Source organism: Marmota marmota, unplaced genomic scaffold (assembly GCF_001458135.2).
Source record: "Marmota marmota marmota unplaced genomic scaffold, marMar, whole genome shotgun sequence".
NCBI lineage: Eukaryota > Metazoa > Chordata > Mammalia > Rodentia > Sciuridae > Marmota > Marmota marmota.
The window spans coordinates 5,930,990-5,954,286 of record NW_026000242.1 but is presented as its reverse complement, the minus strand read 5'-3'; the positions used below and the strand labels follow the sequence as shown (position 1 = coordinate 5,954,286).

General features: G+C 50.8%; 1 protein-coding gene across 1 annotated transcript; it reads right to left on the bottom strand.

The window, feature by feature from the left end:
• Positions 1-9,063: 9,063 nt before the first annotated feature.
• On the bottom strand, positions 9,064-21,467 carry Scn2b (sodium voltage-gated channel beta subunit 2). Its single transcript, XM_015489811.2, has 4 exons — positions 21,190-21,467; positions 13,895-14,061; positions 13,397-13,607; positions 9,064-12,753 (listed from the first exon to the last, which is right to left on the bottom strand). The coding sequence occupies exons 1-4, from the start codon at positions 21,257-21,259 to the stop codon at positions 12,554-12,556; spliced, it is 648 nt and encodes a 215-aa protein (XP_015345297.1). The 5' UTR covers positions 21,260-21,467; the 3' UTR covers positions 9,064-12,553.
• Between the last annotated feature and the right edge of the window lie 1,830 nt (positions 21,468-23,297).

Below are 23,297 nucleotides of genomic sequence, written 5' to 3'. Positions count from 1 at the left end.
TGGCTGCTGGACGGACGCGGCGCGCGTGCAACCCTAGGACCCGCGCCCGCTGTCTTCAACCACGCTGCTCATCCGCTCCGCGAGTTGCTTTGGACCGCCAAAAATCCATTTCTTCCCATGGAAAAGGGCCCCTGCCCACTGCCCACCAACTCCCTCATTTCTTCATAGACTCCTTGGAAATCACCGTGAGAGAGATCCTGGTGATAGAGGTGGCCAGATGCTACCCATCCATCCCCGTCTGATCTGTGGCCAGCACACCCCTTTACCCACCCACAGCATCCCTACCCCATTAGTCACCTTCCTCCAAAAGCTTCCCAGTTTCCTTCTGAACCCAATCCACAGAGAGTCCATTTTGCCTTCTTCTTGAGGTGGGAGTGGAGGACCCCAGGGTCGCTACTAGGTCAGAGGGCTAAGGTGACACTTGGAACCAGCGGGGATTTTCCCCGGTACAGTTCTGAGTTAAAATTAAGCAGTGCTCTCTGTGGTGGGTGTCTTCCTCAGCACCCCTGCCCAGCCATCCAAACCTCCAGTATGTATCCTCTTTGCTATCTGGAGACAGGTGCAGACTTAAAAACCTGGAGCCTCCACACCTTTCGGGTTCTGGCCCTTGCTGCAAGCACACCACAGCATCCTCAACCGACCACCCACCTTTTCAACCTGGAGGGTCCTTGGTAATTTTCAGAGACATCAGGAACCCATGGGTTGTATGCAAAATGATAAATATCTGTGTGAATTTTGCGGTTTTGCTTCCTTCTTCAGCATCACTGTTGCGGTAGTATGGTGGTACAGTGACTCTGACAGCCTCACAGTTACGAAGTACACTCACCCAATCTTCTGGAGAAGACTTTGCTCCACACCTGCAAGGTGGTGAACACAAGATACTTATCTGGTAGGATTGTCAAGAGAAATCTGACCCTCAGCCCTGGACTCCAGATTTTGGAGGACCTCATGCTGACTCTCCTCTGGCTATGCCCCTCCTCATTGAACAATAAATCCTTGAGAACACAGGGTGGTCGACATGTAGCTCCTCCCCTTCTAGATTGTTTCAAGGATCCAGGACTCTGGAATTTGCTCTTTAAATACCCTGAGCAGATCTCTTTCCCAGGTCCATCTGTCCTCTGAAAGCTGACTCTACCAGGCATACATGCACCCAGACACCCAGGAAGTGGTCAAGGGACAACTGTTTGCAAGTCATGGGGAATGGAAGGACTCTGGCTTGCAAGTGGAGCCTTCCCAAGCATGCACAACATCCTGTTGTTTCAGGACCTGGGGAAGAGGGGTGTGTGGAATAGGAAACCAAACAATGGGGAAGGGAGCTCCAACCCTGGATTTACTAGGTAAATTTACTAGGAACTTTCTAGGTAACCTTGGGCCACATCTCTAGGCGCATCTCTTCATCTGTGAGGTTTGAGGGTTTCCTAAGGACTCTTCCAGCCCTAAGAACGAGTGAGCAAAATTGTCTGAAAATCTCATTTTAGTACTGATCTTCCAGGCTATCATGAACGAAAAGACAAAGAAGAAAAGATAAATTTTAACACTTTATTATCCTAATTTACATTTCCATTTGCAACTCTTGCCCCAAGCCTCCAAAACCTCAGAAGTGGACCTGGCTGTGAAGACTTAATGTGATGTCACTGCTCGTCGGAGAAGAGCTTAGCAGAATGTTAGGCACAGTGCACAGCACATTTGAACTCAAAGAGGTCTGTGGCCCCAAAAGGGGAAGCCATGTCCAGGTCAGCAGGCCTGCCCTCTGCTTCCCCCGGAGGTCCCCAAACTACATTGACCGGCAGGCATCCACGCTGCTGGCTTTATTTTTACAACAGCGTCATGTTTCTCAGAGCAGTAGGCTGAGGTAAGAGAAGAGGTGAGCCAAGGGGAAGGAAAGTGACCCTGCCCGGAGAAGGGGGGTAGAGAAACAGAGCTCCAGAGATATCTTTAGATCCTGGTGGCTGAAAACAGTTGCCAGTTTCCTGCAGTGCCCTCTTCCCCACCTTCCCTCCTGTCTCCCTTCTCTGGTTCTTAGGGCTGGAAGAGTACTTAGGAAACCCCCAAACCTCACAGATGAAGAGATAGGCCCAGAGAGGTGGAATATGTGGCCTAAGGGCACCTAGGAAATTCCTGGTAAACCCAGGATTGGCGCCTCCACCATTATTCATTCGGTTTCCCCACTCCACACCCCCAACTTTCTTCTAAAGAACACCAGAAAAGCTCTGCAGCTGGGCAAAGAAAAGTGATTGGGAGATGCATTAGCGGCTAGAGGATTCTTAATTTATAGAGCACTTTCCTCAAAAATTCTCAGAAACCTAGTCCATTAGCCAGGCACGGTGGCACATACCTGTAATCCCAACGGGTCAGGAGGCTGAGATAGGAGGATTGTGAGTTCAAAGACAGCTCAGCAATTTAGCGATTCCCTAAGCAACTTAGTGAGCCGCTGTCTCAAATAAATAAACAAATAAATAAATAAGGGCTGGGATGTGGCTCCGTGGTTAAGCTCCCCTAGGTTCAATCCCCAGTACCAAAAAAGCAGAAATCTAGTTCGTTGATCTAGCTAAGAGGCTACTCCTAAGGATGCCAAGGGAGAGGGTGACAAAGGTCAGAAGTCCCTCTTTCCTCCTTTGGAAAACCCTTGATGAGTACTCCTGAATTGAGCCTCTCTCCACTCAGCTCAAGAGCCCCTAGTCATTGGATAGGGCAGAGGGTGAAGCACCTTGGCTCCTGCTGAAAAGTCATCTAGACTTTGCAGGAGTGATGTGTGGGGACAGGTTCTGTGGCTGTAGCCCCTATTCCTGGGGCCTGACTCCTGGGGGTGGGGTAATGCACTCAAGTCTGGGTGGCCTGGCTCAGAAATACCTTAAAGAGCAAGTTTTCAGGAATGCAGAGGTGGATTGGGCCCTTGCCAACAATCTACCAGAGAACTGTCTCAGGCTGGTGGAGACAGAGCCTAGATTTAAGAGGGAGGAGGTGGTTTCCTTGGGGATTCAGGTAGGGCACAGTTAGCACAACAGTCTTCTCTGAGACCAGGCAACAGAAGCAGCTGGTTGCTTCCTCCCCTGTCCTCTTGGGGGCTAGATGAGGGCAGGGCTGAGGGAGGGAGGCGAAGGAGATGGCATTGCTGTTTTCTAAGTGGGAGGCAGCTTAGAGGGGAGTCAGTGTAGGGTCAGAGGTCGAGTGGGTTTTCATGGGGGCAGAGCTCCAGCTGCCAGAGTTGCTGTTACACCAGAAGGCACTGACTTTCTACAGGTGACCAGGGCAGGAAGATGGAAGGCCCCTTCCCCTGTCAGCTCTCAGCAAGCCACCAAGACCCCATGCAGGGGGGAAGGGAAGCAGAGAGCTGGATGAGGTCTCCAGAGCTATTTTGAGAGGAGTTCCTCCTAAGTAGCAGGAACCTGGCAGGGAACCTCCTCCCCCTCTGACTCCCCCCTTGCCCTTGCCCGCCGCCTCCCTCTCCCGCCTCCTCCCCCAGAAACCCTCGCGCTCCTGTCGGGGCATTGCAGGTAACCAGGCAGCTTGGTGGCGCTGACTAGGCTCCTGGAGCCAGAGGAAATGGCTCTGCAGAGTACTCTTCCACACCCCCACCTCGTCTCCAGCCTCCGATCAACACCAAGAATCACCCCTGCACCTCACCTACCCTCCTCTTGTAAACAGAGCCCCAGTCTCAGAACAGTGCAACCGCAGGCTCCAGATTCTCTGCATTGAATTAACTGCCTGCAAATCCTCTGCTACTCAGGTCGGGATTGGACGGACACTACCTGGACCAATGTTGGGGATCCTCCTTCTAGCACACCTAGGTCTGTTCTCTGTCCCTCTCTACTCACCATCCCCTGTTCCAGCTCAGAGTGCCCACTGACCCCCAGCCACAGTCTCCGTTTTAGTGAAGTTGGGCAGGTGCTGAGGGGGTTAACAGGAGAGCATGCACCAAACCAAGCGGCAGGCATGTGGCTTAGCAGTCTAGTAAGGAACACTGCATGGCCACTTCAGCCTCGCCCTGGCTCCCCAGAGCCCCCCTGGCATCAGGAAGTTGGTGTAAACATAGACTCTTCCTGAACCCTCCTCCCAGGGAGGCTCCTTCCTTTCCTCTCACTTAGAGTAACTTTCTAGGGGCTCTGGGCACAGACAGGTAGGCAGCCACCTCCTCCGTTCTCCCTTCCTCTTCTGTTTTCTGCCAGGTTCTGCCCAAACATCCTTTCAAAGGGGGATGGGGAGCCCCAGACAGATGAGCTCATTGGAAAGAAGAGAGCAGAGGGAGGAGGGAGCTGAACTATCCCAACCACAGAGATGCTCACCGGACAGTCCCAAGCTGGAGAGGGGTGTGTGCCCACTTCCAGGAGCAGGCATCTGCTTCCCTGGCTGCAGCTCAGACATAGGGTGAGTCCTGGGCATCTCTTTATTCTGGGCCACATTGGGGTGGGGTATGAAGCCCCTGGTACATAGTCTCGGTCCGTCACTCTACCCAGCAGCCTAGAGCTGTGTTTACCTCTCTGCTGTGTGGGTCACTATGTCCCCCTGCCCTGTCAATGGAGGAGGGGGCTCAGGGGGGTTGGAGGATGAAAGCATTGGAAATGTTTGTCATTCATTGCAGCCTGCTGCCCATGGAACTGCCATGTCAGCTGAATAGCCAGTTGTCCTCCTAGAACCCTAGACGTGGTCCTGCCCCTGAAATGGGCACCTGAGACAGAAGCACAAAATGGTGTGGAGTACTAGGCAGGACTGCCTGGTCCATTTGTCCCTTGTGAACATTTTAGTGTGGGAGCAAGGGGTCTTACAAAGTTGGGGGGGTCTTCGAGAGGTGGAGGAGGAGAATAGGGAGAGAGGAGAACCTGAGAAGGAGGGAGGGGGAAATGTAAGAGCAGCGGGGAGTCTTCCTGGGGTAAAAGGCAACTTCAGGAAGTTGGAGTGTGACTCAGGCTGAGGAGGAGGGGTAGGGACAGGGAAAGAACTGGCCAGAGGTGAAGAAGAGGATTCACAGGCTTTTAGTAAGAAGGGAGAGGAGTCAGAAGCCATGAGAAGAGAAGGTGACCAGCAGAGGCCACTGCTGCTTGCACAGAGCCACGGGGTCGAAGGGCCAGGCTGCGTGGGGGTGAGCTATCCGAGGCCCACTGGGAAAGCTTTGCTTCTGCTCCCAGACTCTCTTACCCTTTTGTCGCAGTCCTTGGTCATTTTGAGGTTGGTTCAATCACCCTTCCCCCACTCACCCCCAAGTCTCTGGAAGGACAGGAAGCCAGGCCACTGACCTTTCTCATGGTGTGCTGTGGGGCTTTGGCCTCACATGGCCCTGTGTTTGACTCCTGCTGTTCAGTTGCCTAGCCATGTCACTTTGGTTATACTTACGCTTAATCCAGAAGAACAGAACTTCAGATTCCTCAACTGCAAAACTGAGAAAGGAATGTGTGTTTGGGAGGTCGCCCTGAGGATTCAGTAAGCTAATAGACATACAACACCCAGCTCTGTGCTGGCCGGGGTACCAGCATCTCTGGCTCTTCCAAAAGAGTCAGTTCCGGGGCACACATGCTACTGTGAGCATGCTGTGGGGGGCGGTGGCAGACTGGCACAGCTGAGAGGATTCAGGGAGGAGGTGGCAGAAAGGACTTTTATCTTTTGTATCCAGTCTTGCCTGGAAAGACAAGGGGAATCTTTTCCATGACTGGTGGCCAAGGAAGGCAGATAAACTGGGCCTGATCTTTAGAAAGAGGCTCCCCAAGGGCACTGGCTTCAAATTTCCTACCCTCTCCCAGTCCATTTCTTACTATATATAAGGGTTTGCCAACACGTCCCACCCCCACCATTGATAGATTGGGTAAAGAAGAATTAGGTAAAGGAGTCCAAGGATACTGAGGTAGCCTGGGGGAGACCAAGACTGAGTAAGATGGTAAAGGGACAGGCATGAAGCATATTTGTTTTCAGACAAGCAAGAGTTAATCTTGCTTCTATGTCCTAAAATAAGGGCTGCTGAGGGCCATTGTCAGTAATTTTGAAGGCCATCTAAAAGTATGTTCTGATATATGAATCTTCTCAATGACACCCCCGAGTTATGTTTAAATATCTTCCGGGATGGGGATCTCATTACCTTGGACAGTCAACACTCCGCACAGCTCCGATTTACATTCGATCAATACCTGCCTCTGCAGCCAGTCCTAGTGTTTTGCCCTGGGGCAGAATGGGACAAGTCTAATCCCCTATGTGTGGCCACAGTCAGGCCACTGCACTGTCAGCTCTGTCTGCTACACCCTCCCCTCCTGGCCAACACCACCTCCCCCTTCCACCCACTTCCCCACAGGAAGGGCTCTCAGTCTATTGTGGCAAACATTCCTCATCCCTTAGCCACCTGTTAATGGGGAATTCGTCCCAGTGGAGAAGCAGAGGCAGCTGTGGTTGGAGTAAAGGTGACTTTGCCGGAACTCTAAGGGAAAGCCCCTCCCATGGAATCCCAAGTAGCCAGGCTAAGTGTCCAGTGTCCACTTGCTCCCCTTTGCCAGCGCCTCCTGGACTTTCAAGGTCATTACTGCCAGAGAAAGGGAAAAGCTGGCCAGGCATGGTAATCCCAGCAGCTTGGGAGGCTGAGACAAGAGGATCATGAGTTCAAAGCCAGCTTCAGCAAATTAGCAAGGCTCTGTATCTAAATAAAATTTTTAAAAGGACTGGGGATGTGGCTCAGTGGTAAAGCACCCCTGGGCTCAACCTCTGGTACCAAAAAGAAAGAAAGAAAAGGAAAAGCTGCATCCTCAGGCAGCCCACCCTCTCACCTCCAGTTCATTTATCCTCCCACTCCCTATTCATCTCCACCACCTCCACCCCAACAGTTCCCCCCGTTTTCTAACCAGAGGTCCCCACAGTCCTGCAGGAGATTGGAGTCCTAAGCCAGACCCCATTGACTTCCCCACCAGATCTATGGACCATGTTAGGATACCAGAATATGGGTCTCAACTGGGAGTCCTTACCCCTAACCTTCCAGGGCTCTAATCCACTAGGTAGCCAGAGCCTCTCCTGAGAGGTAATTGGCACTCTACACATCAGCAGGGCTTCAGGGAGAGAGCCTATAGGAAGGGTGGAGGACAAGCCACCTGGTGTCTCTGAGAAGCATGAGTGAGTGCATCTTCTAGATCAGGCCAGCAGGGGAGGGGCTGGGCAGGACCCTGGACTTCATGTGGCTGTGTTGTGCCAAGTGCTAGGCTCAGCCCTAAGTGTAGGCTGTGGAAGAACAGCAGATTGGGAGCCTGCTGCAAGATCCCAATTTTGTGCTGAATGCAGCATGTGGCCTTAAACAAATATGGCTCTCAGTTTTCCCTTCAGGATTGCAAGGGGTGCCTGGGATATTTCCTGAGGTCCTCTCATCTCTGATGTTGTAAATATCTATTTTCTTTCTCCATTCTTTTCCTTCCAGATTCCTATCCCACTCTGGCTATCCATTGGGATGATGAAGGAGTGGGGATTAGACCTCCTTCTTAAGTCAGGGACACCGGAAGCAGGTGACCAACTCTGAGCACCTGGGTGGGAGCTAGTCCTTCCCCAACAAGGCAGCTCACACTGCAATGAAAACTATGTAGTTATCCCAGTGGCTCAGGAAGCTGAGGCAGGAGGATCACAGTTCAAAGCCAGCCTCAGAACTAAGTGAGGCCCTACGCAACTTCATAAGACCCTGACTCAAAAAATAAAAAATAACCATTGAGCGGGGAATGTGCTCAATGGTTAAATGGTTCAGTCCCTGGTATCAAAAAGAAAAGAAAAATAAGGAAAATTATGGAGCTCAGTGGTGGAGCACTTGTCCAGCATTCATGAGTCCCTAGGTTTGAACCCTAGCACTGCACAAAAACAAAATCCAAAACAAAACCACCTCACCCAACCCCAAGCAGACCAAAGAACATAATTTTAGGAGAGGTGTCTGAGCCAAATCCAACTCACAGAAGCCAGGCTCAGCCCAGGTTCTCCAAGTGTTCTTGGAGAAAAGCCCAATGAGTAAATTGCTGTTGGCCTGGCTGAATGTTGGGGATCTGTGTCTACCCAAGAAGGAACCAGAGACTCCCTCCCTGGTACCTCCTCTGCTATGTTTATGTCTCTTGATTCCATTTCCCTATCTGTTAGGTAGAGAAGCACCCTCCCTGACCTCCCACCCTTGGAAGGACTTGAGGTTCCAGAGAACAGAATCCTCCCACAGCCTGGTGCTTTGGTTCTGTTGGGCACCAGCCACTTTTGTTTGATGCTGCCACCTCCTTTCTGTCATCTTGCTGAGGGAGCAGCTGTAGTGATTTCAGGTGTTACAGCTACCAGTGCTGAGAGCCTACTGGAGTTATTCCTCACCACTAACCACTGGGTTACTATGGTCTCTGGGTCACTAGGGAGCAGACAGAAATGGAAGACAAGAGAAAAGTAGGTATTTCCTTGCTGTTTAGTAAGTTGAAGCTTTTCTTATCTATCAAGGTGTGTGTGTGTGTGTGTGTGTGTGTGTGTGTAAAGGAGAGAGAAAGGTCTTGAACTTCTTAAGGCTGACTCAGCACTATGTAAATAGGGTAGAGCTGTGCATATGGAGATGGAACAGGAGCAACCTGACACTTCCCATCAGCCACCCTCCTGGTGAAGTTGCATGAGGGCACACTCTGACCAGCTGTCATCTATTTTTCCAGAATCCAGAGCAGGCACAAGAGCCATCTGCCTGGTCAGACACTGTTGAGAAAGAGGGAGCAGAAAGGATGGCCCAAATGTCCATGGAAAGAACAGGCAACATCCATGGAACAGTTAGCCTTGTGCGTTGAAGGATTGACTCAGAAATAATCAAGAGCCCTCCCAGAAGTAGCAGCTCAGCCACCTTATCCCAGGGTAGTTCCCAGAGTGGGCAGAGTCCTGTAGGATTCTGGAAAGTCAAAGGGCTGAAACATCTGTAGACAACTGGGGAATAGATGGACATCCTTGTGAGGCAAAAGCTTTGAGTTCCGCAGATGCAGATCTGGCAGCATCAATGAGATGGCCAGGGAAAGTACACCAGGCTCCCCATCAGGTTCCCCGCCAGGCACCTGGCAAAGGCTCAACCTACCCCACTCTGCACCCCTGAAAAAAAGCTATACTCAAGAGATGTTCAGGGGAGACAGTGTGTTTATTGTAGCCAACAGATCCAAGCAATCAGTCAAACTGCCAAAGAAACTCAGTCTGCTCCCAGAAGCAGAAACATCCCTGCAGTTGGGTCCCAGAGGACTGTTTAGACTTCTCTCCCCTCCCAACCACCACGCAGCACGCAGCACGTAAACCCTAGAGGTGCAAAAGTACGACTTATGCAGCCAGGTTTCCCCCTCCATGTGCACAAAAAGCAATAAGAACATTCCATAATTTGCCTTTGGTGAATCAACTCAAAACATTGAGAAGTGATTACACCCTCTCCCCGCAATGTAAGTTTGGGGGTGGGTGTCATGAGATGTTTTATATTAGTATATATAATATATCTATACCTATACAGAGAGGCTATGTACAAATGCATCAGCAAGCTTCAGTAAAGGAAGACATCAGCAAGAGGCACAACAAGGGACACAGGCTATCTTTCCTTAAGACACAAGTAGGAAGGAAGATTTCTTGATTCATCACCCGTTCCAATTTCCTATGACCTGGGACTATCTTTTTGGACCTGACCAGTATTTCCAATTATGAATCTGCTTAACCTAACCTTGTCAATATTTACCAGCCCAACTCCTCCAAGGAGACTCACAGAGAGAAATGTGGATCAAATCAACTTCTCCTTCTTATCAATTGGGAATAACTGTGATGAGTCCATAGCTAGAGGGGCAGATAGCTATTTCCAAAGCCAGTTCCAAGGCACCTCAAGGCATTTCAGTCCTGAAAAATTGTGCTTTGTTCTTATAAGCTAAATCCCATGAGTTAGCCAGCCCGTCTCTTTGCAGTGGCCCTTAATTAGGAGGGAGAGATAGATAGGGGGGAGGTGTGAGAGAGCAGGAGAGGCAGGGGTGGCTGAGAAGCCAGCAGACTGAAACCAGCAGAGTGCAGTGGTGGGAACATGCAGCCAGAAGTGGAGCTAGTGCTCCACACTGCAAGGAGAGGACCAGCTCGCTGGCCTAACCTAGGAAGCAGGGCAGAGTATCAGCTGCTGTGGAAACATCTCACCGGTTTCCCACCTCGACTCACAGAAGCCCCAGTTTGCTCCCAACCTCACTGCCTGGGGGAGGCAGCTCAGAGACCCCCAGAGGAAGGTCTAAGAGCATATGAGGGCCAGCTCCTGGGACAGAGCTGGCTCCTGACCCAGCCCCACCTGCTTGGGCCCCTGGGCCCACGGACAGGCATTGCTTTCCCTGGGTCCCACACTGTCAGGGAAAAGAAGGAAAAGATCCCAGGAGTCTTGGGCTTTTTAAAGGAGAGTTAGGACTTTTTTAACGAACCTAAGGAATCTTGCAAACAATCTGCCTAAATGTTATGAGTCCTGGAAAAAGAAAAGTTCCCAGCATTGAAGCAGATCCTCATATCCTGGGACAAGGGGACATGTACTAGACGACCCAAAGATTATATCTGCAAGCTGCAGAAGTATATCCCACCATCCTTGGTCTCAGTTGGCTGAGGTGCCCACCACCCTTTCCATTCCCAGCTGGGTGGCTTGAAGGATGGGTGGCATCACCTGCTCCAGGCATCCTGGTGGTGTGGCTCCCCGCCCCCATTGGCAGTGTGTTGATTGGCAGTTAGGTACTGAGCTAATGAATTGAGAATTTCCAGAAGGGCTGGACTCACCCAGGAGTTCTCTGGCTATTTACCTGTCCCTCGTCCTGGGCCCACTCTCCCTGGCCTCTGTACTCTTGTCTCAGCTGTACCTTCCCTCTTCCCTTCCCAAGGCCCAGATTCTCAAATCCCTTCCTTCTCCCCTAACTCTAGTTCTAGAAGAAGTGGCTACAGAGATGGAAGTAGATGCACCAAAAAATTAATGTTGGTCCTACAGTGCTGACCTGGCAGTCCCCAACTCTGTTATGGCTTTGTGTGTGCCCCTGGCACCCCACATGGTGCCTGGCACAGAGCAGACGCTCAATAAATGGTTGTTGAAGTGAATTAAGCTGAATCTCCCATATGCTATTTCCCTCTCCCCAAATGGACCATCTCATGGGCAGAGGCAGGGATTGGTCCCTGGGTCCCATGATGCCATCTCCACCCCCTTTCCCCAGACTCATTCCCTGCCCTGGACACCTAACTCCCTGAGCAGGACAGGCTGAGCTCCTGGGAGAGGAGAAGGACGAATGCCCCCCACCTCCAACCAGGCCCCAGAAACTCCACCTCCAGGAAAACTATGGCTCTGTGGACTCAAACTGGAAACCAAGGAGCCAGAGAAGGGGGCAGGACCCTCGGTTTCTGTCACTTGAAACCTCAGTTTCCCCATTCAAGGGATTTAGTTAGTTGACCTCTGAGGATCTTTCAAAGTCATATTCTCTTGAGTCAGCAGTTTCTATCCCTGGCTTACTCCCTCTCTGAAGGCCCAAACCATTCCACTGTAAGGTGAGTAAATGGCAGTGAAAGTTGGCTTCCCACTAATGCTACTTTCTTTCCCACAAAAGGAGCTGCTGGGGCTGCAGGAACAGGGCTCCAGATGGACCAGGCAGGCCACAGGGCTCTATGGCTCCATGGCCTCCTCTCACACGTCTCTCCAGCCCTCCCTTCCTTCCTCTTGCCAAAAGCTAGATGGAAACCCTATTGGGGACAACCCTGAAGCAAGCTGCCCTCCTACACGTACCTTCTCCTTATATCTGAGCCTCGGCTACTCCTGGCTCAGGAGAGGACAGTAGCCCTGTTGGAGCAGGCACTCTGCTGCCAACCCCATTCACAATGGAACCCCACCTCTCAGTCCCTCAGCCAACGGGTCCCTAGGGTGGAGCACAGCCCTTCCCGGAGCTGCTTTTCCGGTACTGTCCTCACCCACATCCCCAAGGGATCAGTAGCCAACAACACACCCCACGCCTCCTGAGGGAGCAGCTAGTGATGGAAACCAGGGCCAGCACGAGCTCCCTGGGCCAAGGCTGAGTCCAGGTTTGTCCAGCCCTGCTTTCCTTCAGAAATGCACAATCATCCCTGTCACATGATCCCTCACACAACGACAGGACTCCATCCTCACCCCCAGCCTGACGGGTTGCTCTGGGCTTGAGCAGCCGGAGTAGCACACCAAGGCCACAGCCCAAGCCTTCTCAAGAAGGCTGCTCAACACAGGAGACCCGCCCTCCCCTCAGTCCCTCTCTGAAGCCATTGCCAGACCAGGCCCCGGCTGTACCACCACTGCCCACCTCCCCCATCCTCTGTGGGACCTCACAGGCCTCCTGCCTCCTCACAGAGACTGGCAGGTTGGAGCCCCTTCTGTCCTCTCCCCAGGGCCCACACATCCCAGACGCCATGGCAGGTTCTCAGATGGAAGAGAGGTGGGTCACCCCTGGTGCAGGGTGGTGGGGTACGAAGTGAGGGGTTCAGGAGGCCCCAGGTCAACCCTGGGGTCCTGCTCAAGAAAAGCACACCAAGAGGGCAGGCAGGGTCACGCTGTACAGGGCAGAGGTGGGAGGAGACAGGACGCGGGGAGGGGCTGCAGGGCGGCTGCCCGTTACTTGGCACCGTCATCCGCGTTGCCCTCGCCATCCGTCTTGCCGTCCTCCTCGGTCTTCAGGTCATCCGTGCTTAGTTTCTGCTCCTTTTTCCTCCTCACGCACTTGACCACCATCAGCACTAAGATGACCACAGCCAGGAACCCCCCTACGGAGGCCCCCACGATCACCGCGACCGTGGAGTCCCGCTCCGGAGGCTCTGGTGGGGGGTGGGAAAAGAAAGTTTGACTCAGCTGGGGCTGGAAAGGGGGCCCCTGGCCAGCCCAGGTCTCCCGGCCTGTGTGTGCTGTGGGGGTCCTGACTTGACTCTCTGCATAGGAATTGAGGCCAAGCCAAAAATCAATCGGGGCAACTGACCTCCAAGAACCACACCAAATCCCAGCTCACCAAAAAGCCCCCAGAGGAGGCAGCTCTTATCTAACAGTGAGGACTTTGAGATCAGACTGACCCAAAATTGAGTCCTAAATATATGCCTTATGAATTGTATGACCTTAGGTTAACTTACCCTTTCTCACCCTGGTGTCCTCATCTGTAAAATGGGGATAATAATAGTCCCTCCCCCAGGAGGTTTTCATGAGGATAAATGCGATACAGCATAAATCAAAGTGTGTTCAGCCCGGTGGCTGGAATATATTTGGTGCTCAATAACCTAAAAATGTCAGGATCGTTAAGGTGGTAATCACAGTCCACACCATTCTAGGGACTGTATTGACATCTGTTCCCTTGGGAACCAGAAGAAGAAAACAGATGGCCCATCCCCTGCAAGACCTCCCCATGGTGCCCTGAGCTACTACTACAGAGAAAGGTCAGGGACCCCCACAGCAGCCTGGCTCCCCTCTCACCTTCCAAGAGGACCTGCAGCTGGATCCTGCCATGGCCGCGGTGGCGGTCAGGTGGGTTGGTGACGTAGCAGTTGTAGAAACCCTCGTCCTCAAGTTGCACATTTTTCAGCGTCACTGACACATCGTACTTGCTGGGGTTCCCCGAGAACTCCACACGGTCTCGGAACCTCTCTAGCTTCAGGTTAATGATCTTCATGCGGAACTGGAGGAACTGAGGAGTGGGACAGGGGACAGGATGGGTGGCTGCACAGGCAAGGAACTACCAGGACAGTGAGAAGTGCCCTCCACCCATGCACCCTTTCACAGAGATGGAGAGACAGTTACCCCCAGAAAGGCCACGCAGGTGTGGCAACATGCCTTCCGTCAAAGCCCTGTGCAGCAGACAGCCCACCCAGGTCCTCTGGGTCCAAGCGCACCTGCAAGGGCAGGTGGTAGGAAAGGGGGGCTTCATGCCGGAAGGCTCCTGCTTCCCCCACCCCTGCCCACCCGGGAACTTACCATCTCCTCTGAGCAGTTGTTGCACTCCTGGTAGGTCCAGTTCAGGGAGAACTGTTTGTGGTTCACGGTGTAGCAGGAGTTGAAGGTGCAGGACAGGCGGGCATCAGATCCATTGAGAATATTCAGGACGGTAGGGACTGTGACTTCCATGCTCTGCCCTGGTGGCACTGAAGAAAAAGCCACAGGCTGATGAGGATTCTGGCTGACAGGGCCAGGGGGGAAGTGGAAGAGGTAAGGTAACCCTGCCGTCTGCCCCAGTCTGTTTGGTGCCATTTGCCAGCTGAACAAGGGACTTCACTGTGCTTGCCTCAGCTTCCCCCTTCTTCTTCACGCCTTTAACCATCTTTGTGGGCCAAAACCCTTTCAGCCAAGGCTGCAGCGACCCCATGGGCCAGGAGGATGCATGGAGATTCAGAAGGCACTGCTTGCTCTCCATGCCCAGGGCAGGGTGACACAGCGTCCCAGCCCAGCCCGGCCACCTCATCTTCCCTAGGTCGACAGGCAGACAAGAGAGCGGATGAGCAGTGGGAGGGGAGGGTGCCCCAGAAGAAGAGGCAGCATTCCAAGGACCTGCTGATGGTAAGGGGACGAAACCAGGCCTGGCCACATCACAGTGAAGAGCTGTGAGAGGCTGACAGGTGGCAGGGTGAGAACCACAGGTTCCGCACGGTCCTATAAGAGGCACCAGGGTTGGGCCAGGAGACTAGGAGTTGTGGTGTCACAGCTGAGAAAAGTCCCTCCCACACAAGCATTCTAAGTACAGCAGTCTAGGGGAGGCAAGTGAGGAGCATAGGAAGTGACAGTTAAGGAGACTCCTGCTTTCAGGGTCACAGAAATACCTCCATAAAAGTTGTGCCCCAGACACAATGCCTCCCGAGTCCTGGCCTTAACTGCCAATACTGTCAAAACCTCATCCCAAATGAGTAACCGAATGTTAATTGGGCTGGAGATGTAGCTCAGTGGCAGAGTGCTTGCCTAGTGAGGCCCTGGGTTTCACTCCCAACATCGCCAAAAAGAATAATAACAGTAATGTGAAGCATCAGTCATTCACTCATTTATCAGATATTTTTAATTTTTTAAATTTTATTTATTTACTCATTCATTTTTGGTACTGGGGATTGAACCTAGGGGTGCTTAATCACTGAGCCACATCCCAGCCCTTTTTTGTACTTTATTTAGAGACAGGGTCTCACTGAGTTGCTTAGGGCCTTGCTAAGTTGCTGAGGCTGGTTTGGAACTTGCGATCCTCCTGCCTCAGCCTCCTGAGCCACAGGGATTATAGGTGTGCACCACCATGTCCATCTTATTAGATATTTATAAATCATTTGCTATGTGCCAGGCACTTAGTCTAGGCCCTGGGGAATGCCGTGGGACAGAGTCACTGCATCGTGGAGCTTGTATTCTGGTGAGGGGGACAGTCAGTCACAAGGAAAAGAATCTGGATGAGACTGTCTGGAGTGCTCCTAGGCCGGAGCCTTAAAGAGTGAACTGATGGGCCGGGAGCTGTTTCATTCAGAGGGTTCCCAATGCTATGACCTGAGAAGCAGCCCTCCAGGCAGGGCCTAACTCAAGTGAGGAAGTGAACCTCTTGATGTCTTGAGGGAATGGAGTTCCAAGGCACAGGGAATGTCAAGGGCAAAGTCTCTGTGGCTGGAATGATCTTCACACATCTGAGGCAGACCAAGCAGAGTGACCAAGGGAGTGAATGGCAAGACCTGAGGTCAGGGAGTGAGATAGGGACCAGGCCACAAAGGGCCAGAGCACAGAGTTGGTCATCTTCTAAAAGTAATAGGAAGACATTAAAGAGCTTGAGGGGGAGAAGGAGAGAGCTGAGGGCACCGTAAGAATTATAGCAGTAATTTGGTGATGGACAAGGGGACCCAATTAGACTTGGTCTACTCCCAGTTCAGACCTCCATCAGCTGCAGAACGCAGGAAGCCCCTCACCTCTCTAATCTTCCTCTTCCTCCTCAGTAAAACACTTGTTATGATAATTAAAATAAGCCCCAAGTATTCAGCTAATAGTGGCTTTTATTATCCTAGATTTTCCTTAGTTCTGTGGCAGGAATAGCAAGGGCTTCAGAGATGGGGCAGCAGGGAGCCTTGAGGCCTGAGAGTACATTGGAGACTGACCCCTCAAGCCAGTCCCTTGGAATTCCCCCAGATCTGGCAAAAGACTCAGATTGCAAAGCTTCCGGGTTTTCAGGTTTGTCGTACAAAGCTACTGAGCCCCACCCTGGAGGCAGCAGCCCCTATCAGAGCTCAGCTCCCATCCTTCTGCTCAACCCATCCTCATGGGTGAGGGACAAGGGCAAGCCACAGGACTGAAGGATAGGAAATGCCCTGAACTGCTGGTCCTGGGGGTCTCCACCAAGCCCTGAATGGGGGATAGCCTCTCAAACCTCACCTGAAGGGCCAAGGACTCCAGGTGTGCATTTAAGTGCTCATGAGGGAAGTACCAACTAGAGGGGCTGAACAGGCCCCAATCAGGAGGAGAAAAGCCCAGTTCCCAACTCCTTCACTTTCATAGCCATTTTGAATGAATGTGCCAGGCAAGTGTGCGGGAGATATCAACACCACCCCCACTCTGCAGAGCCTGAGAAATCTGAGGGAAGGAGCCAATGGCAGCTTGTCCTGAGTTCACCTTCTGTCCCAGGAATGCCTTGTTTCTCTAGCCCCTTCCCTTGGAAGGGCTGCCACTTCCCAGGGTCCACACCAAAAAAAGAAAATGCTTTGTGAAGCCTGGCTGGCCCTGTGGGTCCCACCCTCCTTGTTCCTCTGCCTCACCCCAGCAGCCCCAGGCAACATGCAAACTTGAACCCCACTGGACAGCTCCCCACTCCCGAGGGAGCCTGCACTCTGCTGCATGAGAGGGCAGAGCTGTCGGGAGAGACGCCTTTCCTGGCTAACAGCAGGGGACAGAGAGAGGTGCATTGCGGGCTCCCTGCTCCACCCTCCCTGCGCCAGGAGGAAACAGGCAAGGCGCAGTGCCCTCTAGCGGTCATAGGGGTCAAACATCAAGTCCCATCTGCAGAGAGACAGAAGGTGGGTGGAAGTCACCAAATCAAAGGAATCCAGAGCTGGGGGAACCTCAGGGCTTGGAGATCTAACACCATGGTTTTACCTGTGATAAAAAAAAAAAAAAGGATCACAAAAGAGACCCAGAGAACAGGGACAATGGAGGCCAGAATCACAGTTCCTGAATGCTTGTCCAAGATGCTGCCTGAGGCCTCACCAGAACCATACCAGGCTCTGAAGTTTTGGGGGCTGGGCCTCCCCCCACCAATCTAAGACCTATTATAGATCGGAAAACTAATGCTGGAGATCTGGGCTGTGAGCAAAATCCGGGTCTCAGGATTCATTCTGCTGCTTTAGGGAAGTAGCTCATCTAGACCCACAGAGAGGCTTTTATAATAAACACGAACACCAAAAAAGTGCCTCGGTACTCGGTAATGGTTTAGCACTGTGTGAATATCACCTGTCATCACCCCACTTTCCAGATGAGGAAAAGGAGCACAAAGAAGTTAAGTGAATAGTCCAAGTTCACAGCTATAAATGACTAAGTTAAAATTTTCAGGTTTTACAGCCTGGCTCCAGTGCTGAGGGTCCAAGCAGAAGGGGATGTGATTGTCATTCCAGGTTGTCTGATGGCTACTTGGTAGGTCCAGCCCAAGCTCCAGGCAGCTTCACCAGAAGGGTGTTTAAAGCAACATCTCTGCAAGAGGAACTCACAGTCTTCCTATAGTCCCCCTTGGGGACAGGTCTGAGGCCTGGGTCTCCTGATCTCCAAATGACATAAAGGAAATACTGATCAGCAGAATACAGTAAGGATGTGGCTTTTGCTCTTAGCTCCAAAACATCCCAGTGATGGGCACACCCTTTCCAAAGTATATCTGACCCCCACAGGCCACTTATCATCCAGTATTCTAACTGGCCTATCTTGCTGACACCCTGAAAATTTTGTCATCTGCCAAACACTATCTGTTGCAGAGACTAAAAGTGAATTTTCTTCACTCCTCTTTCCCATCCTGTAACAACCTAAGATGTAGGTTTATTTTAGTCTCAGGTTTCAAAAAAAAAAAAAGAGAGAGAGAGAGAGAGAGAGAGAGAGAGTAAGCAAGAAATTGCCTCCTGGGCAGTCCCTGCCTCCCAGGGGTGTGTGATGTCCAGCCCCACCTCCTCACCATTCAGACCCTCCCACCGAGCTCTCCTCTCCCAGCCCTGTTCATTCCCACACAGCCTGTCCTCATCAACCTGTCCTCATCCTCCCTCACTTCCAAACCTCCCATGGCTCCCTGCTGCTTTCAGGGACTGAGTCCAGGCTCCTGTGCTCATAGCTTCCAAGCCCTTTGCCATCTGGGATCAACCTACATCCCAACCTCTTCTGCCAGCCTCCGTCCTTCCATGCATCTTTGACTACAGTGACCCTGGAGTTCTGATTTTTCCTGAGACTACCATCTTATTTTCCTCCTCCAGGCCCTAGCTCATGTTCTTGCTTCAGGTTGGGAAGCTCTTTCACCCTCTCTCTGGGGCTCGCCTACGCATCCCTCAGATGCCAGCTCATAAGGCATAGCCCGAGTGACAGCTTCCCCAGTGTTCTTGTCCTCCCCCCGCCGGGCCTGTTCCTATGTCTTCCCCACAACTGGGAGGCAGAATGGCACAGTGGCCAAGACCAGGGCTCCAGTGCTCTTGTCTGATCTTAGGCAACATGGTTAACCTTCCAGGGCCTGTTTCCTCACCAGTGATATAGGGACCATCGGTACAATAGGGTCTGCCTCCTGGGACCATTTTGAGGATTAAGTGACCTCCCCCTTGAATAAAGCTCAGTACAGTGCCTGGCTCACAGCCCTTGACGAAAGGTAGCTACTTTATTATCATTATTGCTGATATTATAGCACATACAATTTTGCATGGCTGTTATTTGTTTATGTGCCTATGGCCCTTAAGAAGCTCTGGGGAACTGATTCTTGTTCACCTTAGTATTCTGGACACCCAGAACAGCAGGCACTCAATAAAACTCTGTTGATAAAAAAGAAGACTTTTTCTCCTCCACATCTAGGTCCCAGATGCCAGTAGCAGATACATGCAGTAAGCTTGAGTGAAGACCAGGTTCTACTTTATGAGCCTCCCCTAACACAGCCCAGACGTCAGAAATCAGGCCAGTGACTGCAGACTCAAGGAACTTGAGAAGAACTCTAAGGAAGAATGTTTTGAGCTAAAAAACCACCCTCCTGTGCTTCTGTGTGGGTACCAGTTGCCCAGTCTGCCCTCCTCTTCACCAGCTCTACAGTCATCCCTACAAGCCCCACCCTGATACAGTCCCCTCATCAACATGTGTGGCATCCCTCCATCCTGGTGATCCATGCTACTACAACCACCAGTTTTGTTGTTCCCAGAGCCCTCAGCCTTGGAGGTCAGGGGCATGCCTCATCGAAGGTCCAGCCAAGTTCAAGTTCAAAGTCTTTATTCCTATTCACTCAGGACTGTTGAAGCTTTAGCTTCCTTGTGACCCTTCACAACTTCCTCCCCATCTCTTCATCCCAGAGTCCACCTTCCCCTAAGCCAGGGTTCCTTGTCCTGATCACTGAACACTTACTTTCTTCGCTGAGGTATGGTTCTACATTGGCTGCCTTTCCCTGAAAGGAAGCTCCCCCTAACTCCTGAAGAAAGGTGCCTCTCCTCCAGCTCTGGCTCCTCAAATACAGGTTATTCCCCTAAATGCCCCCTTTATTCTGCACTTGAGATTCTACCATCACAGTTTGTACTGCAGTACCATTTCTTGAACATTGGGGGCAGTCGAGCCCAACATTTAAGATGATGTACTGAAGTCAGACTACAGGAGAGTTCAAATCTCAGCTCCCCTTTGGGGGCAAGTTACTTCACTTCTCTGTGCCCATTTCCTCCCTTGTAGCATGAGTATGATAATCATATCTACCTCATACAACTGCTGTGAGAATTAAATAAGATACACTGTGTCTGGGCTCATAAAAAGGGCTTAAAAGGTTTTATTGAGGCCCTGCTATGTGCCAGATCCTTAAACCAGCCAGAGAGACCCTCCAGTTAACCCACGAGAAAACTGCAACTCAAAGGGATTGAGTAACTTGCCCATATCATTAAATAAACAATTATGTTGGCTTCAAACCTGGGTCCAATTCTAAGCTTATTAACAATGTAACTGTACTGTTGTTACTGTGCCAAATAATTCAAAAAGCTAATAGGTCTTATATACAGTCCTAACGGGGGGCACTGAATGTTTCTGCTTAGCATTCCTGCCCAATATCATGGTTCAAAGAGAGAGAGGGAGAGAAGGAGAAAGAAACTTGGTGATGAGGAACATTCCTACCAACAATTCTTGAACTTGACTCTGTCGCTGCACCAGCAATGAGTAAGTTTAGGAGCAAGAATGAAACTGTCTACAAGGCAGGTTGACAGCTAACTTTCTAGCCCACCTGCTCACCAGGAAGTCTATGAGTGGTTCAAAATGAAATCGACATTCGGGACCAATTTGACAGAGCAGTCCATGAGACTGCTGGACAGTTCCAAGCCTGGTTTCAAAGGGCCACACCCTTGCTTAGCTCATGGGTTCCATTTATCTCTCTTTCTCTTTTTCTGAATCTCTTCACCTGACCCCTCCTCATTCCATCTGGCCAAAACCAAAGGTGCCTTCTCCATCATCCCCCAGTGCCTGCTTGAGCGGTTCTCCCAATCCAGAGATCATTCCTCAAGCCTGCTTCCCACCTACTCCCACACACATTCCAACGAATCAGTGGGGCAGATTTTCCGGGGAACCAGACCCAGACTCAACTTTCCACTCCTCACTCTCCCTCACAGTCTGTTCTATACCCTAAGTCCACCAGATTTCAAAAATCAAGGTTCACGACAGAAACCTTAAAAGAAGCCATAAGTGCCAGGACCCCATATTTCCAGCAGCTTTAAAAAGATAAAAATTTAAACAACAACAACAAAATCTTCCAAGAGACTCTGCAGATCAGCCTACCGGCTGCCCCACCCCCACATCGGTCCACTTCAGAGAAATTAAAAAAAAAAAAAATCACCTCCCTTGATCATTTTCATCCCTGAGCAACACTCAGATACCCTGACCCAACATTTCTGTGACCAAGTTGTCCCAGCATTGTGCAGTCCCAGCAACGTCCCCCCAAGTCCCCAGCACCTCCTTTCCCAAGGACACAGAGGGAAGCGCTAACAATGTCTGCCTTCCTGCCCCCGCCCCCTCCTCCTCCAGCTGCAGCTGCACTTCTGAACCCTCAGGAGCATGCAGATGTGGGTCTAACTTACCCAAAGTGAAAAAGAGACTGAGCCCCGTGAGACTGAAGGCAGGGCGAGGTAGCCAGGCATCCCTGTGCATTTTCAGAGACTGAGATGTCAGGCGGGTGGGCTATGGGAGAGGGTGATTTGAGGGACCAAGGACTACAGGGGAGGAATGGTTAGATGCTAAAAAAGAAAATGCACGGATGTACTTCAAAGACATATACAACATTAAGGAAGCTTTATTTCCATCTCTCTAATATGGCCGACTTGTATGTTGCTGCTAAAAAGAGAGAGAGGGGGAGTGTGTAAGGGAGAGAGAGAAAAAGGGGGATGGAGTAAATATTATGGTTGGTGGATTTCAAAGAGCAGGTGGGAGGGCATAAAAAAGTCTTTCTGGAAAGAACAAAGTTCCCAGAAAGTTTCACCTTTCAAACAAGAACTAAAGCAAATCCTGCCTTTCTGTTTCTCTTGGAGTGCTTTTTAAATTTGAAAACTGTTAGAGGAATACATTTATTCCAAAGCTTCTGTAAGGAGGGAGCTCTTTTCATCATTTAATCCCCCCCAAAAAAAAGACCAAAAAAGGAAATGCTTATTTTTATGTTGTTTGGGAAGGGTTCGGGGAAGTGAGCTGAAGAGACTTTTCAGGAAGTAATGACTTCCCCGTTGTTCTGGCATTTCCACGGAAAACAGAACATGCAAAAGGAGGCTGGTGCAAAAACATCTAAGAGACCCTATAGTCAGAAGGAGCCTGGATGCTTGGGGACCCTGATGCAAACAAATCAACAGGAAGAAGACATTTTTGAGACAATTTAAAAAATGAAAATATGGACTGAGTATTAGATACCCAAAATGAATAATTCTTTATTTTGGGAGAAGGGATAAAAGTACTGCGGTTACGTTCTTTAGCATCTTGGTTAAAGATACACATTGGAGTACTGATAGGAGAAATGATATGACTAGAATTTGTTTTAAAATATTCCAGGGGTTAAAAAAAAAGGGTGGAAGAAGTAGGGGATCAACAGAGTAGACAAGGCTGACGATGGTCCAGACAGACTGGAGACCAGTGTGAGGTGTTCATTAAACAGTTCTCTCTTCTGTTATGGAGGTTTGAAACTTTTTTCTTTTAAAGAAGGAGAAAAAAATAGGCTAAGGACACAAGTAGGTGAACTTAGAGGCAAAGTAGCAAGGTATCCCTAGGGAACATGGTCAAATAGAATACAGAGCCTCATAGGCAATCCCAAGCATTTGTAAAGGGCCAATTATGTGCCAAAGAGGATCGAGGAATATGAATTTCTAAAAGGATATGAACTCTGTGCCAAGTACGTGATATGTGATAGCTCAACTTGATCTTTACTCTAGGAGAGGTGTTTTCTTTCTTTCTTTTTTAAATTGCAAATGGGAAACAGAGGCTGCTGTGGCTTAACCTACCCCAGTTTACACGTGGTAGTTAAGGGCCAGGATTCAAACTCAGATCTTTGTGAAGCACTGAGCCCGCCCATGTCTAGATTGCTTATCGCCCAAGGAGGGAGATGGGCCCACATTGAGGTTATTTTAAGAGACACAGGAAAGGGCTGGGGATGTAATCCAGTGGTAGAGTACTTGCTTAGCACGTGTGAGGCACTGGGTTTGATCCTCAGCACCACATAAAAATAAATAAAGGTAATGTGGCCATCTACAATTAAAAATATTTTAAAAGAGAGAGACAGGGAAAAGACTAGGTGGGGGGGGGCAGATGAAGCAATCAGCCTCTGCAGATTTATGTAAACAGAGATGCTAAGGGGCAGAAAGTGGAGGTGGATATGGGAGTCCTGCACAGTGCCTGGCAGAGAGTAGACAATCAATAAACAGGGGTGACTGACTGCACAGGGGCACGCCTGAAAGAATGAATGAATTTGGAGACTGAATAGGAGAAAATAGACATCATGGAGAAAGTGAAATCTAGCCAGACCCCTGAAGCTGTTCTAGGCAGGGAAGGAGCAAAGGAGGGCACAGTTTGGAGGGAGAGCTGCCAGGAAGCAGAGAGGTGGAAGATCTAGGCACTCTCTGTGCTTGGCCAAGCCTGGACCATGCACAGACCGTCCCCAGGTGCCTCTGTCTCTTCAGTAGGGTCTGACTCTGGAGGGCTCCCCCCCCCC